Raw genomic sequence first — 12,212 nt, forward strand, 5'->3', positions numbered from 1 at the left:
ACACCAAAATGGCAGGTGAGGAACATGAACCTGACTCCTCCACAGATTAGCCTGGACCCAAGCTTTCTTCAACAGCCGTTCACTTTATAAACGAGTAGTTGTAAAATATCAAGGCCTCAGACCTTCCTCTAGCAGCTCCCTTTGCTTCAGCAAAGGGGAAAAAAAAGGAATCAGTCACATACAGAGCTGAACGTCACGTTAGCTACTTCAGTGTGAGGCCACTTGGAAATGCTAGCAGAATCAAGCAGGCTCAGCACCCTGGCTTGGTTGGGATAGGACAGAGTAAACATCCGGAGCCAACTCAGGCTGCAGAGCTGGGGAAGCCTGCATGTGAGTCCTGGCTGCACTGGTTACCGGCACCAAGAGCCCAGCCAAGATGCTTCACATCTCCGACCCCTGCCTTCTTTGTTTATAAACATGGCACCATGCCCATCTCAAAGGATGCTTGAAAGATTAAATGAGATGTTTGCTAAGGTCCTAGAACTACACCTAGCACCTAAAAGGTGCTAGGTCAGTAAATGGTACTTATTTTATGTCTGCCTTGGTGTTAAGAGGGTATTAAATATGGCAATGTTTCCAAGTTCTAAGTTAAGGGGAAAGCCTGTTCAGATAATGGAAAACAAAATGAATCCACAGCTGACTAGAATCACAGGCTATGAGGACAGGTAGGAATCTTAGAGACACCCCGACTACTTCCTTTTTGCGTAACTCTGGAAGGAACCATGTGTGTGTCAGTAGAAGGAAAACCAAAAAAGATGTCCTTTTTGCTTTTGTCAAAATACCTGCAAGAAGATTTTAATTTTTTACAAAATTATTGGATGAAAAACTAGAGAGCTGGTTGAAGAAAATCAGAAATAGACATTTTAGGCCACTAAGCATGAAGTAAGTATCATCTTTCAAAGACCATGGAAAAGGTGTTTGTCTGTTTTTGGTCTCACCAAGCACAGGACCCTCAATTGCTGGGCCACCTCAGAAACAGAAAATGCACTGAGACACCCAGAGGCTCCAACGCTGCCCACAACTGTCTATTTTGCCCGAGAGAGGAGGGAAGGGTGGAGAATGACAGCATGCCACCAGGGAACAGCCATTCCCCATACCTCTCTCGAAAACTCCAAAGGGAGTCTGTTCAAAAGGGAACTAAAGGTAGAGTTGTGAAGATTTGTCTGCTTCTAGAAGGGCACACACTTTCTTTTCTTGAACTGTCCACCTAATAACCTTAACTCTCCACTTTCCCTTAGTTTGTGGAAATGGTCTCCATGGCAACAGTAGTCTAAGTCGTGCCATTTTCCTCATTTCAGACTTGTTTTTTCTATGCCTGGTTCACCGGGACACCTGAGCCTTACCCGTATCTTTTCACCCTGATCCCACCAACTGGCATTCACACGTGGCTCTTCAAAAGCACTCAGAGTCTGTATCATGCACTGATGTTTCAGAGACCTGAACTGGGCATTTCCAGGGCATAAACCTAAAAAGTAACACAGTGAGGTGATTCAGAGAATGAGGAGGAGACCAGTCCATGTTTCCACTAAGACAGTCAAAGAATAGTCACATGAAGGAATAGAGGGAGAAGAACTGGCAAGAGCGGGGCAGTATTTGGAAGGAAGACGCAGTCATTACATCCGGAACACGGGTGCCAGGGACTGACTGGGGATCTGCTGGGACATCTTCAGAAAATAAATAATATAGTACAACACAAATGGTGTGCAGAAACAGGTAGGTTTTTTTCCCCTCCAGTATGAAGAGTTAGACAGAAGTCGCTCCCAGGAATAGCAAAGGACCTTCTTCAGGGACAATCACAAAGAGGGGTATTTATTTTTAAGGCAACAGGAATAAATTTCATTGTCCTTCCCAGAGGAGAGCAAGATTTACATTAGGTGGCCACCAACTCTGGAAACCGGGCAAATCCTTAATAAATGGTTTTTTGATAGTACATTATAAAGAATGACAAAACTGTATTATCTGTATTTCTAGACTTAATGGCCACCCCACAGAAAGCATCTTTGGAACAGAAAAAAAAGTTTTAAGAATTTGTTTTCCCATAATCATAAAGCTGTCATACTCAGTTCCGGGCCCAGCTAGTGCAACATTCTCCTCAACCCATAGGCTCCATTCCCTTTACCAACTATTTATAATATGCTTGGGTCACTCACAGGAGAAAAACACTGTCAGCATCAATATTTAGCAGCATTTCAAAATACATTTTTTTTTTGTCTTGACGAAAAAGCTAAACTATTCTTTTAGTGCAGTAATTTCATGTGGCCTTATTACTTCTATACACAAGATACGATCCTTTAACATTTATGTAGGTAAGCATCTCCCATTTTTTTGAAGACTCCCAAAGACTCTGAGGATTTTATTTTTTTACAATAAAAGAGAAAAGGGCAGTGTCAACCCATGAGAGTCAGCCCAGCAGCGTTAAGGAGGCCCTCTGCAGAGCCCAGTTCCTGGTGCGGGAAGCGATCTGACAGCCTCCCCTCGCTCTCAGCTCTTAGAAATGGGTCTGAGAGGGATCAAAGCAGTCACTGTCTGTATTGCTTCACAGCCTTGGGAGAAAACAGAGGTTAAAAAAAAAAATTAGTCTAATAAAGAGTGGAAGCCAAATCCTTTCATTCCAGGGATGTCTGCAACGGACAGATTCTATGGAGCATGGATGCAGAAAAGGTATCACTCCTAACAGGAAAAATAAGTCGTGGACAGTCACTCAAGGCCAGGGAAGCAACCACAAAAAGCAACTGGTTTCAAGCGTGCGGTCACCAGGAAGGGCACATACCAGAGACCTCGGGACAAGGCGGCCTGGCGCCGTGGTTCAACAGCCTTTGGGAGATGGAGGGCACCACAGGCCAACACCGTCACGCGCAAAAAGGCTACTACAGCAACAACGTGAGGGCCAGAGATCAGCTAGAGGTTGGGGTTAGACGTCACCAGAAGCCGGGCCTGGGCTTGTTTTCTTGGGAAGGGCTTGAGACGTGCAGAGGCATCGTACGCATGTGTTGGTGACCCTTCTCGAGAAAGGCATAGAGGAGCCGCTTCAGGAACACTTTCTACTCATTCGTTTTCATTTCAGTTCACCATTTAAACTAGAAAAGATGCTGTGAGCTATCCCCACTAGCTTCTACCTTGGACACGGCACCGATACTACACACACAACTGAATGGACAACATTTTCCTGGTTCTTCCACTGGGCAGGCTCAGTATGCTTCTTTGGACTGAATAGGCGTGATCTTGTTCGAGAAAAGCGTGTAAACGTAGGGCCAGATTTTGTTAGTCTCCGTCCCAGAAAACTGGTGAAGTACTCCTCGGCTCCTGAAAAACAAAATCCAACACATGAAGGCCTTTTTGGCTTCCTCTAACATGACATGAGGGCGGGTGAAGTTCCTGGGCATAATAAAGCCAGCATGACCTCGTGGCCTATCACCCACCGCTAAGTGCCAACCTCCGCACTTGGTGCACCTAAGTAAAACCACAGCTTTTACAGTTCTGGCATGCCTGCCGTGATGCCTCTTCTTCTTCTCCTGTTTAAAACACATCAAAGAGGGGCCGCTGGGTGGCTCAGTCGGTTCAACATCTGCCCTCGGCTCAGGTCATGATGCCGGGGTCCTGGGCTCGAGCCCCGAACTGGACTCCCTGCTCACTGAAGGGCCTGCTTCTCCCTCTGCCTGCTGCTCCCCCTGCTTGTGCGCATGCTCCCTCTCAAATAAATAAAATCTTTAAAAAAATATGTATCAAAGAATAACATTGTATGGACAATCCCAAATCTGCCTCAGGATACACTTTTCAAAAGACAAACCACTGACAAACCTGGGTAGTGGAAAACCCTCATTATTTACAATAGAGACTGAAACACAGGACGTATCATGATGACATGATCAGAACTTCTGATCTAAAAGCTTGCTAAGGGGGCGCCTGGGTGGCTCAGTGGGTTAAAGCCTCTGCCTTCAGCTCAGGTCATGATCCCAGGGTCCTGGGATCGAACCCCGCATCGGGCTCTCTGCTCCGCAGAGAGCCTGCTTCCTCCTCTCTCTCTGCCTGCCTCTCTGCCTACTTGTAATCTCTGTCTGTCAAATAAATAAATAAAATATTTAAAAACAAAACAAAACAAAACAATAAAGGCTTGCTAAATTATTTGGGAGTCAAAAGGTCAAAAACCGATTCCAGTAGCGGCTACAGACAGCTGTCCTGAACACAGTCTGCAAATGGGTTCTGTTCAGTACACATGCTGTTAAGAATGTTATTTGTTGCCAAGATACAAACTGGGGTTTCTCCCCCCCTACTCACAGCCAGATTTCTGCTTCTCTTGAAAAACAGGGTTCACTGGCCACTCTGGGCCTGAGTGCCCCTGTGGGATAAGTGACTGGAGTGGCACAGGCACTGTCACTCAACTGCCCAGATGAACACATCCCCACCAGGTCTGACACTCACTTCCAACAGCTGCCTGGCCCCTGCAGCCATCTCATTTGCCATCTGCAGCTTACAGTGTTCGCTTTTTTGGGTTAAATTCCCTCTAGCTGTATCTAGGCAAAAGGTCCCTTCTCATCCTCTATCCCACTGAGATATTTACAGGTGGCAGTGTCGAAATATAAACCCCTATTTCAGCTCCTTGAAAAGGAAAATGAAAATAATCCTAGATGTAATTTTACAACCTGACAGAGATGATCGGGTTTCAGTCCTTGTATTACAAGAATTTCAGCATAAAAGAACTGGGCTGTATCTCCCACGTGCAACCCCAGCATTTCCCCTGACATCCAGGGAGGAACTGGGCCTTTAAACGTTTTGTCTAGGTTAAAGACACACAACCCTGCCTGAGCCCAATGTCCTTCCCACTGGGCACCACATGGTTCTGACTGAGCGTCTGCCGGGAAAACGGTGAAGCACACTCACTTGTATAATTCAATGACTGGCTTTGCCATATCCTTGTACTGTCTTAGCCTGGCCGCCACGGCTTCAGGTTTATCGTCCTCCTGCTGGACTAACGGTTCGCCTGTGATGTCATCAACCCCCTATAAATACCAGAGAAACCAGTTAATATGGCCAACACCTGAGCCATTCCCAAGATTAAAAACCTTCCTGTGCAAAATCCGTGTACTTACTTTGGACTCCCACTGCATGATGAATCAGGCCTGAGTGGCAACAGTTAACAGTGAAAGTAATTGGAAAAGAGGTAACACTCTTAATAGTCATATTAACCTTACTTCGTGAGAGCTGACGTGGAATCTTTATTAAATTCTCAGATCTTTCCAAACACATTTCAGTGCCACTGAAAATGATACTTTCAGTTTACAGTTTGAAACTCCATGCTGCCTCCCTCAATCACAAACCACCTTTAGACAACGTCACTCTGGCCCTCTAAACATTTCTAAAACCACCGTGCTTTCTAAAGTTTGAATTGTTAATATGGAAAATAAAATGTCTAGGGACAACCAGGTGGCTCAGTTGGTTAAGTATCCAACTCTTGATTTTGGCTCAGGTCATGGTCTTAGGGTCATAAGATCAAGCCCACACAGGGCTCCATGTTCAGCATGGTGTCTGCTTGAGATCTCTCTCTCCCTCTGCCCCTACTCCTGCTTATATGCTTTCTCTCTCTTTAAAGTAAATAAAATCTTCAAAAACAAAAAAAAAAAAGACAATTTCTCAAAGAACCAATTGGTTTACTTAGAAGAACACTGATCTGGGAGAAGGTATCTCAGTCCTGCCTCTGCTCACTTTCAAATTCTTTCCCGAGATTAATCTGACTCAGGTAATTTTGCTAGATTGCATAATGACTTACTTAGAGATAGATTAAAATGGGCACGGAGTCTCTACCTGTAACAACCAGGCAAAATTTTCTGAGAACTAAAAAACTGCAATTTAGAAAACCTGATTTCTGATTTACTTTAAACCTCCCCAAGAAACATACCTACTTACAAGATAACAACTTGGACATGTGAGTGTCTCCCATGTCCATGGCTATTACCCTCCAGGGAGATAGTCACAAGGAATAATCTGTCAAACGGCAGGCTAAACAGAACCAAAAGGCTCAGGCAACTCAACTGGATAATCAGAAAGCAGCTATAAATCTGAAATGCACTAAAATTCCATTATAGCTCAGGGCCTTGGGTCCATAACCTGCACTTACGAGTTATTGGTGAGCCCCGTAATCATCACGTGTATTCCATGCTTGTTACCCTGACTCAACAGGCAAGATGGGGGTGGGAGACGGCTGTACATCTCCTTTATTCTCTTCTCCTTTATTTAGCTTAGAGCTGCAAAGCTCAGAAGAGTCATTTCCAGGACCGCAGAGCACCCGTAAATACAACCACTGCTTCTACAAAGAACAGAATGGTGCTAGGGTGACAGCATCTCTCCTTCTGGGAGAGCTTGGCCACAGTGGCTGGGAGAGGTGGCCCAGACTAGCATTTTCACCTGTCTTTGGAGGGAGCACTCTAACTGTGGGTGCTCTTTTAGGTATTCCAGTCTTTGGAAAGCAACTCAATGTTAAAGGTTCTCTGACTTCACGAGAATCTCTGCTTCAGCAGGTCTAGGCAGGGCTAAAATGTGAAGCATTTCTGTTGAATGTCAAGGCATACCCAGAACCCTCTTCTCCTCTCCATCCATTTCTTCCCCTGTACTAGTTTCTTGAGAGGGAAAGGAGGAAGGGACTTAATAAAGAAATTCCAAAAGTATTCATTACCTTTTAAAAAGAAGACTTCAAATGGCAACTAGTGCTTTGCCCAAAGGAGCAAGACTCACTGGAATGTCACCAAAACCATGGCACTCGGGAGCTGGGAAGGTGTCCTTACCCTCTTGAAGCTGGTTTTCTGTAGTAATTATTGACTCTATCTATATGCAGACCTACCTATCCCATACACATTAACCCAATAAGATGCGACTGTCACCCCTTCCACATCTGGATGGTTACAAGTAATTCTACCTAACACCCAGTAACTGGAGATAAGAATCCCACTGAACTAATTCATGTCTTTACCAGAAAGAATAATTCTTTAAATGAGTGTGTTAATTTAAAAGGGTTCTTTAAACATATACCTTTATATATGTTTATTTCATGTAAACACGTGTTGCTTTTGGACCTGTTTATTCCTCTCATCCTCCCAGTCCCTTTAAACGCTCACTACCATCACTCCCATGACCCCATCCACTCTGACCCCAAGTCTTTATTCAGTCCCAACCCTCACCATTTATCCCCGCTCTTATGAAACTAGAGAGTACATATACACACACATACAGATAATGTGTAGAGGAGGGTCACTGTTTTACAAAAATGCAGTCACTGTGCTATTTGCTTTTCATATTCAACAGGACCCAGGGGAAGTATTTCTACAGGTCAAATGGGACAGCACAAAGTCATTCTTTTTACTGAGTAGGTAATATTGCAAGATGTACATAATCTCTAGTTTACTTAGTCATCCCCTATAAATGAATATTCATTTGTTTTCAGATGTTTTCTCCAAAACCAACACTGAAATAAGCATCATTGTGTCCTTGACCTTACCTGCTGGTGCTTTCATTTCCATAACCTATACTCCCAGTGGTGGGTTGAATCAAGTATGTATATTTTAAAATGTTAATGTACAACGTGAGGTTGTTTTTTAAAAACGCTATTAATACTTTATATGCCTAATAAAGATGAGAGTGTCATTCTTCTAGGTCCCACCAGCAATAGGTGTTATAAATTTAATTTGCGTTCCTTGACACTAGTGAACGAGAAATTTCAAACACTTTCGGCCATGCAGATTTGCTTTTTCGAATAATCTCTTCGTATCCCTCCTACACTTTACAACTGAAATGTTTTGCCTCTTTCTTGTCAGCCCGTAAAATGCTTTGTATATTCTTACGTGTACATGGGGTGGATTGAAGTCCAGGTTATATACCCTTCCACTAGCAGGGTGGATCCAACGTCGGCTGAGACGATCTTTGAGTGTTTCAAATGGAATGTTCAAAGTGATCACTAGATCCAGCTCGCAGATTTTGTCCAGGGCTTCAGCCTGAACTAATGTCCTAGGAAAACCTAAATGCCAGAAACAAAACATATCAAATGCAAGACATTTCCCAATTCCAATGAGTCAATGGTGTATTTTCAGTTGACAGAATAATTGAATCTACACATACACCATCCAGAAACCAGCTTTTATCAGGAATTTATGTTGACCTCCAAAAATTTAAAAATAGAAGAAAATATGCTACTTTATAGCCCAGCTTTGACCTTTGGTATACGCAAAAATTAAGGAGTCACGTGACCCAAGTACAGCGTGCACTAAACTGAAAACCACTAGACTAGTCCTCACTTTGCTCTTAACTACTCCCATAACCTTAGGAAAGTTACATCACCTCCATTTCCTCTTCTGTTAAAGAAGCAAAGGAATAAAATTGTATTTGTGTTCTTTTATAGCTTTAACAGCTGATGAGTATATTATTCTCAGGCTACCCCTCAACTTATATTTTCATCCATTCCCTACATCTTACAAAACTCAACATGTGGTCTGCAATCTAGCACAGTGACTGCAAAATGAGAAAATGCACTTAGGAATTTTATAGCAATTTCACAGTAATTTTAAGCCTAGTGAATCCAAAATTTATGCTTGAATGTGTTTTCCTTTTAATTTTTCTAGTAATCTGCTCTTATTCTATTTAATAAAAGGATTGCTCTGCACCGGATTGGGGGGGGTGGTGAAGAAACACAGCTTTCACTGCAGAGTTTGTTCTAGGCTTCCCTTGGAGCTTATTTTCTAATTTCTCCAATAAAGGAAATTACCCAATGGCCCCACAGTATCTAACTCATGATGTTGTTTATTACAGAAGGGATATAGATTAAGTTGTATCTCTTCCCCAAAAGACACAAGAATGGTAAGAACCAAACCTAGGGCATGCTTCATTCAACTCTATTGTCATGACAGGGAAAGAAAAGGCAAGTTTAAACAGAGGTGAGGGAAAGGTTACCTTGCAGGGCAAGATCTCAGTTCACTGGCTCTCCCGGGCCTAACCAAGGTACTCACACGTTCCCACTAGGCAAAAGGGTTACTCCAACATGACAGGTAACACCAGAAGGAACTTGTTGTGAGCACACTATGAAGGCGCACACACGAGTTGTGTCTTTCCACAATGTCAGCTTTACTCAATCACAGAGCAAAGTTAAACCACAACCATAAGGCAGGTTCAGGATTCCAAACTCAAGGACAATTCACCATGTGATTAAACTTGGCTTCTTCCATAACACACAAAGCAGGACAGAAGACAAGCCGCACAACAGGCAAGGTAAAAGAACCGTGTGGGAAGTTAAGGAACCCCACACGAAGTCAGTCTGTGGGAGCGCAGTTGAGATAAGGCCTTGGTCTGGTCCGAGCTAGCTCTCGGCACTTACTGCTTCTTATGTTCAAGCCGGGAAGGATCTCAGTTCCCTTCAGAGATCCATAGGGCAGAGCCTTTTTTATTTTTTAAGATTTTTTTTTTTTTTTTAATTTACTTGACAGAGAGATCACAAGTAGGCAGAGGCAAGCAGAGACCAGGGGAAGCAGGATTCCCGCCGAGCAGAGCGCCCGATGCAGGGCTCAATCCCAGGACCCCTAGACCATGACCTGAGCCGATGGCAGAGAATTTAACCCACTGAGCCACCCAGGCACCCCAGTAGTTGCCTTTTTAAAATGGTCAGACATAGAGGGATCATGCCTGAAGAGTCTGATAGCTTGCTGCCCAAATCCTTCCCTTTTAAAAGATTTTATGGGCTTGGGGTCTCTGCAGACCTTCTCCGGTTCTACTCGTTATCAGTTCTGGGTGTCAGCTGACAATGGTCCTGGCAGTATCTCCAAGCTGTGGTACCTTAACTGCTTGCTTGGGTCATTGCTTGACACAGGTTGCCTGACATGAGAGACTCCATTTTGCTCCCTACAAAACTGCTTTCACATTCTTCTATGCCGACCTCTTGTGACCCATCACACATTTCATGTGGTTTTGGAATACAGGTGGAGTGAGGTCCACAACAGACAACCAAGAACGAATTCTTGAGACGTCTTTGGTGCAAAATGGTGGCTTATTAAAGCACAGGGACAGGGCCCGTGGACAGAAAGAGGTGCTCCATCAGGACCTTGAGGAGTGGTGAGGAGTGGTGATTATATACTCAGGGATAGGGGAAGTAAGAAAAATGGGAGGTTTCAAAAGAACTTTCACATACTTAAGAGGACGGACCTATATAAGACACCTGCAAGATAGCCTTGCCATTGTCAAGTTAAGGTTGGTTCCCCCTCTAGCAAGGTATTAACATTAAGACAGTTGGGAGATTCCTGGAACAATGTCACACTTGTCCCACACGGGGTGGGGGGCGCCACTCAGGGTGTCAGTGCACTTTGCCTTCGTCTAGCCTTCATCACATTGGGACTGGCTTCCACAGAGAAAGAGGCATTTCTAATCTCGCAGCCCAGATGCTACTTGTGCCGAGTCACTCACCTGTACTGTCTCCTTCCTCCCATAGTGACTCTCTGGCTAAGCATCCACTTCACAAAAAAGGCACCCACACCACACATTGGGATATTATGTGGGAAGCATATTCATGGTGGTTTTCTTTGCAGTGGGAGGATGGGTGATTCTTTTCTACTCTTCTAATTATTTTTAACTGAGCATATAGTACATTCAGAATGGAAAGAAAAATACCTTAGGTAAAGAACTGCTGACTAGATATTTTCCAAATCTCAACATAACTTGTCAGGTCAAGTGCTGACTACCTGACATTTAGGGAAGTGAAAGGTCGAACTTTACCTCAGATTAAGTACACTACACACACTTAGCCTCAGCACTGGAAGACAGCAATGCCTGGCACGCAGTGGGCAAACATTTACGTGTAATACTAGGGTAGCTGTCTTCTAGTCTTCCATTCAGTGGCCATATTTATTTGACAGTTGCCTTATTTTAAACTCTGAATTTAATTCTGTGAAATACAGGTCTCTGTCAAGCCCTGTAAACCCAATATGTCAATTTTTTCTACTATGAAATGGCTTGACTGCTTGTACATTAATTTATTAAGCAACTTCTCTTTTGATTAAGTTCAAAAACAATTTTAGAATCGGGCTTCACAGCACCTAGGTGTATCCTGGAGCTTCAAATACATGATAGCTACCAGATAGATAACAAAGTCAATTCAATCTATGGGAACTTAGGCTGGGTGATGGGCAAGGAGTTTCAGAAGAGTCCAGATAAAACCATGCCTGCCTCCTTTATTTTTCCCACCAAATTCCTTATTAAATACTGGACACCCTCAACCAGGTCCTTTTCTCCACCTCCCTCCCCAACAGCTCACTGCAGGTCAGACTGGAGATGCTGTAGAGAAGTTTGGTGGCAAGTCCCGTACCTCTGCTAAGTCTATTAGTCAACAGTAGCCTACCTTCCCTTACACTGTGCACCAGTCTGCTTCAGAAGACGAGCTTCCTGGGGTGCCTGGGTGGCTCAGTGGGTTAAGCCTCTGCCTTCAGCTCAGGTCATGATCTCGGGGTCCTGGGATTGAGGCCCGCATGGGCTCTCTGCTCAGCGGGGAGCCTGCTGCCCACCCCCCACCTCCCCACCTCTCTCTGCCTGCCTCTCTGCCTACTTGTGATCTCTCTCTGTCAAAGAAATTTTTTTAAAAAAGTCTTAAAAAATTTTTTTAGAAGACGACCTTCCTGAAATGGGATTTAAGACACATGTTACTCCCTCTGCCACCCTCAGGTACTGTGCCTCGCGCATTCTACATAGAATCCCAGCAAAGAGGGCAGTGAGCCTTCCACAGAAGGAACTCTCACTGACTGCCATGTCCTGCCTTTTCCCTGTATAACCAACTCCTCCTGAAGGCTTCGAATTAACAACTTGAGTTAGATACTGTGGCCAAAACCACCCCAAGATCAATCTCTATGTTCTTCCCCCAAATCCCTTTTTAAAGAAAAGCCATTTTCAAAAGCAGTGGCTTCCAAAGTAATTCTCACTGAGTACAGAAAAAAGAGAACCTATGTTGCATTGTTTTGTTCATTCTTTTTAGCTTCCATTTTGGATGGTACATTTTATAAGGTATATGCTAATAAAATCGTATGTGCATATAATTCACACAAATCCCTGTTTTGAAGATGCAGTCAACACTGATAAGTGTGCAAAAGAATTAAGGGTTCACTTCTCTGAAGACCCAAGTTCCCGGCCTCAGGCCCTGGACTTGGGTTCTAGGGCCACTATCCTGACAAGAAAACACTGTTCTTTATCCTTTGGAT

At 43.9% G+C, this 12,212-nt stretch overlaps 1 protein-coding gene across 4 annotated transcripts in view; it reads right to left on the minus strand.

The window, feature by feature from the left end:
* Window positions 1-1,769: 1,769 nt before the first annotated feature.
* The window catches only part of AK4 (adenylate kinase 4), a 66,353-nt gene continuing 55,910 nt past the window's right edge, over window positions 1,770-12,212 (minus strand). For all 4 annotated transcript variants that reach the window (XM_080801539.1, XM_080801540.1, XM_080801542.1 and 1 more), the window contains 3 exons: window positions 7,830-8,002; window positions 4,879-4,997; window positions 1,770-3,303 (listed from right to left, as the gene is read on the minus strand). In XM_080801539.1, coding sequence (XP_080657665.1) covers window positions 3,189-3,303; window positions 4,879-4,997; window positions 7,830-8,002 — 407 coding nt within the window. In that variant the 3' untranslated portion in view covers window positions 1,770-3,188. The remainder of the gene's footprint in view (window positions 3,304-4,878; window positions 4,998-7,829; window positions 8,003-12,212) is intronic.

The sequence above is a fragment of the Martes martes genome (assembly GCF_963455335.1).
Source record: "Martes martes genome assembly, chromosome: 4".
Lineage (NCBI taxonomy): Eukaryota > Metazoa > Chordata > Mammalia > Carnivora > Mustelidae > Martes > Martes martes.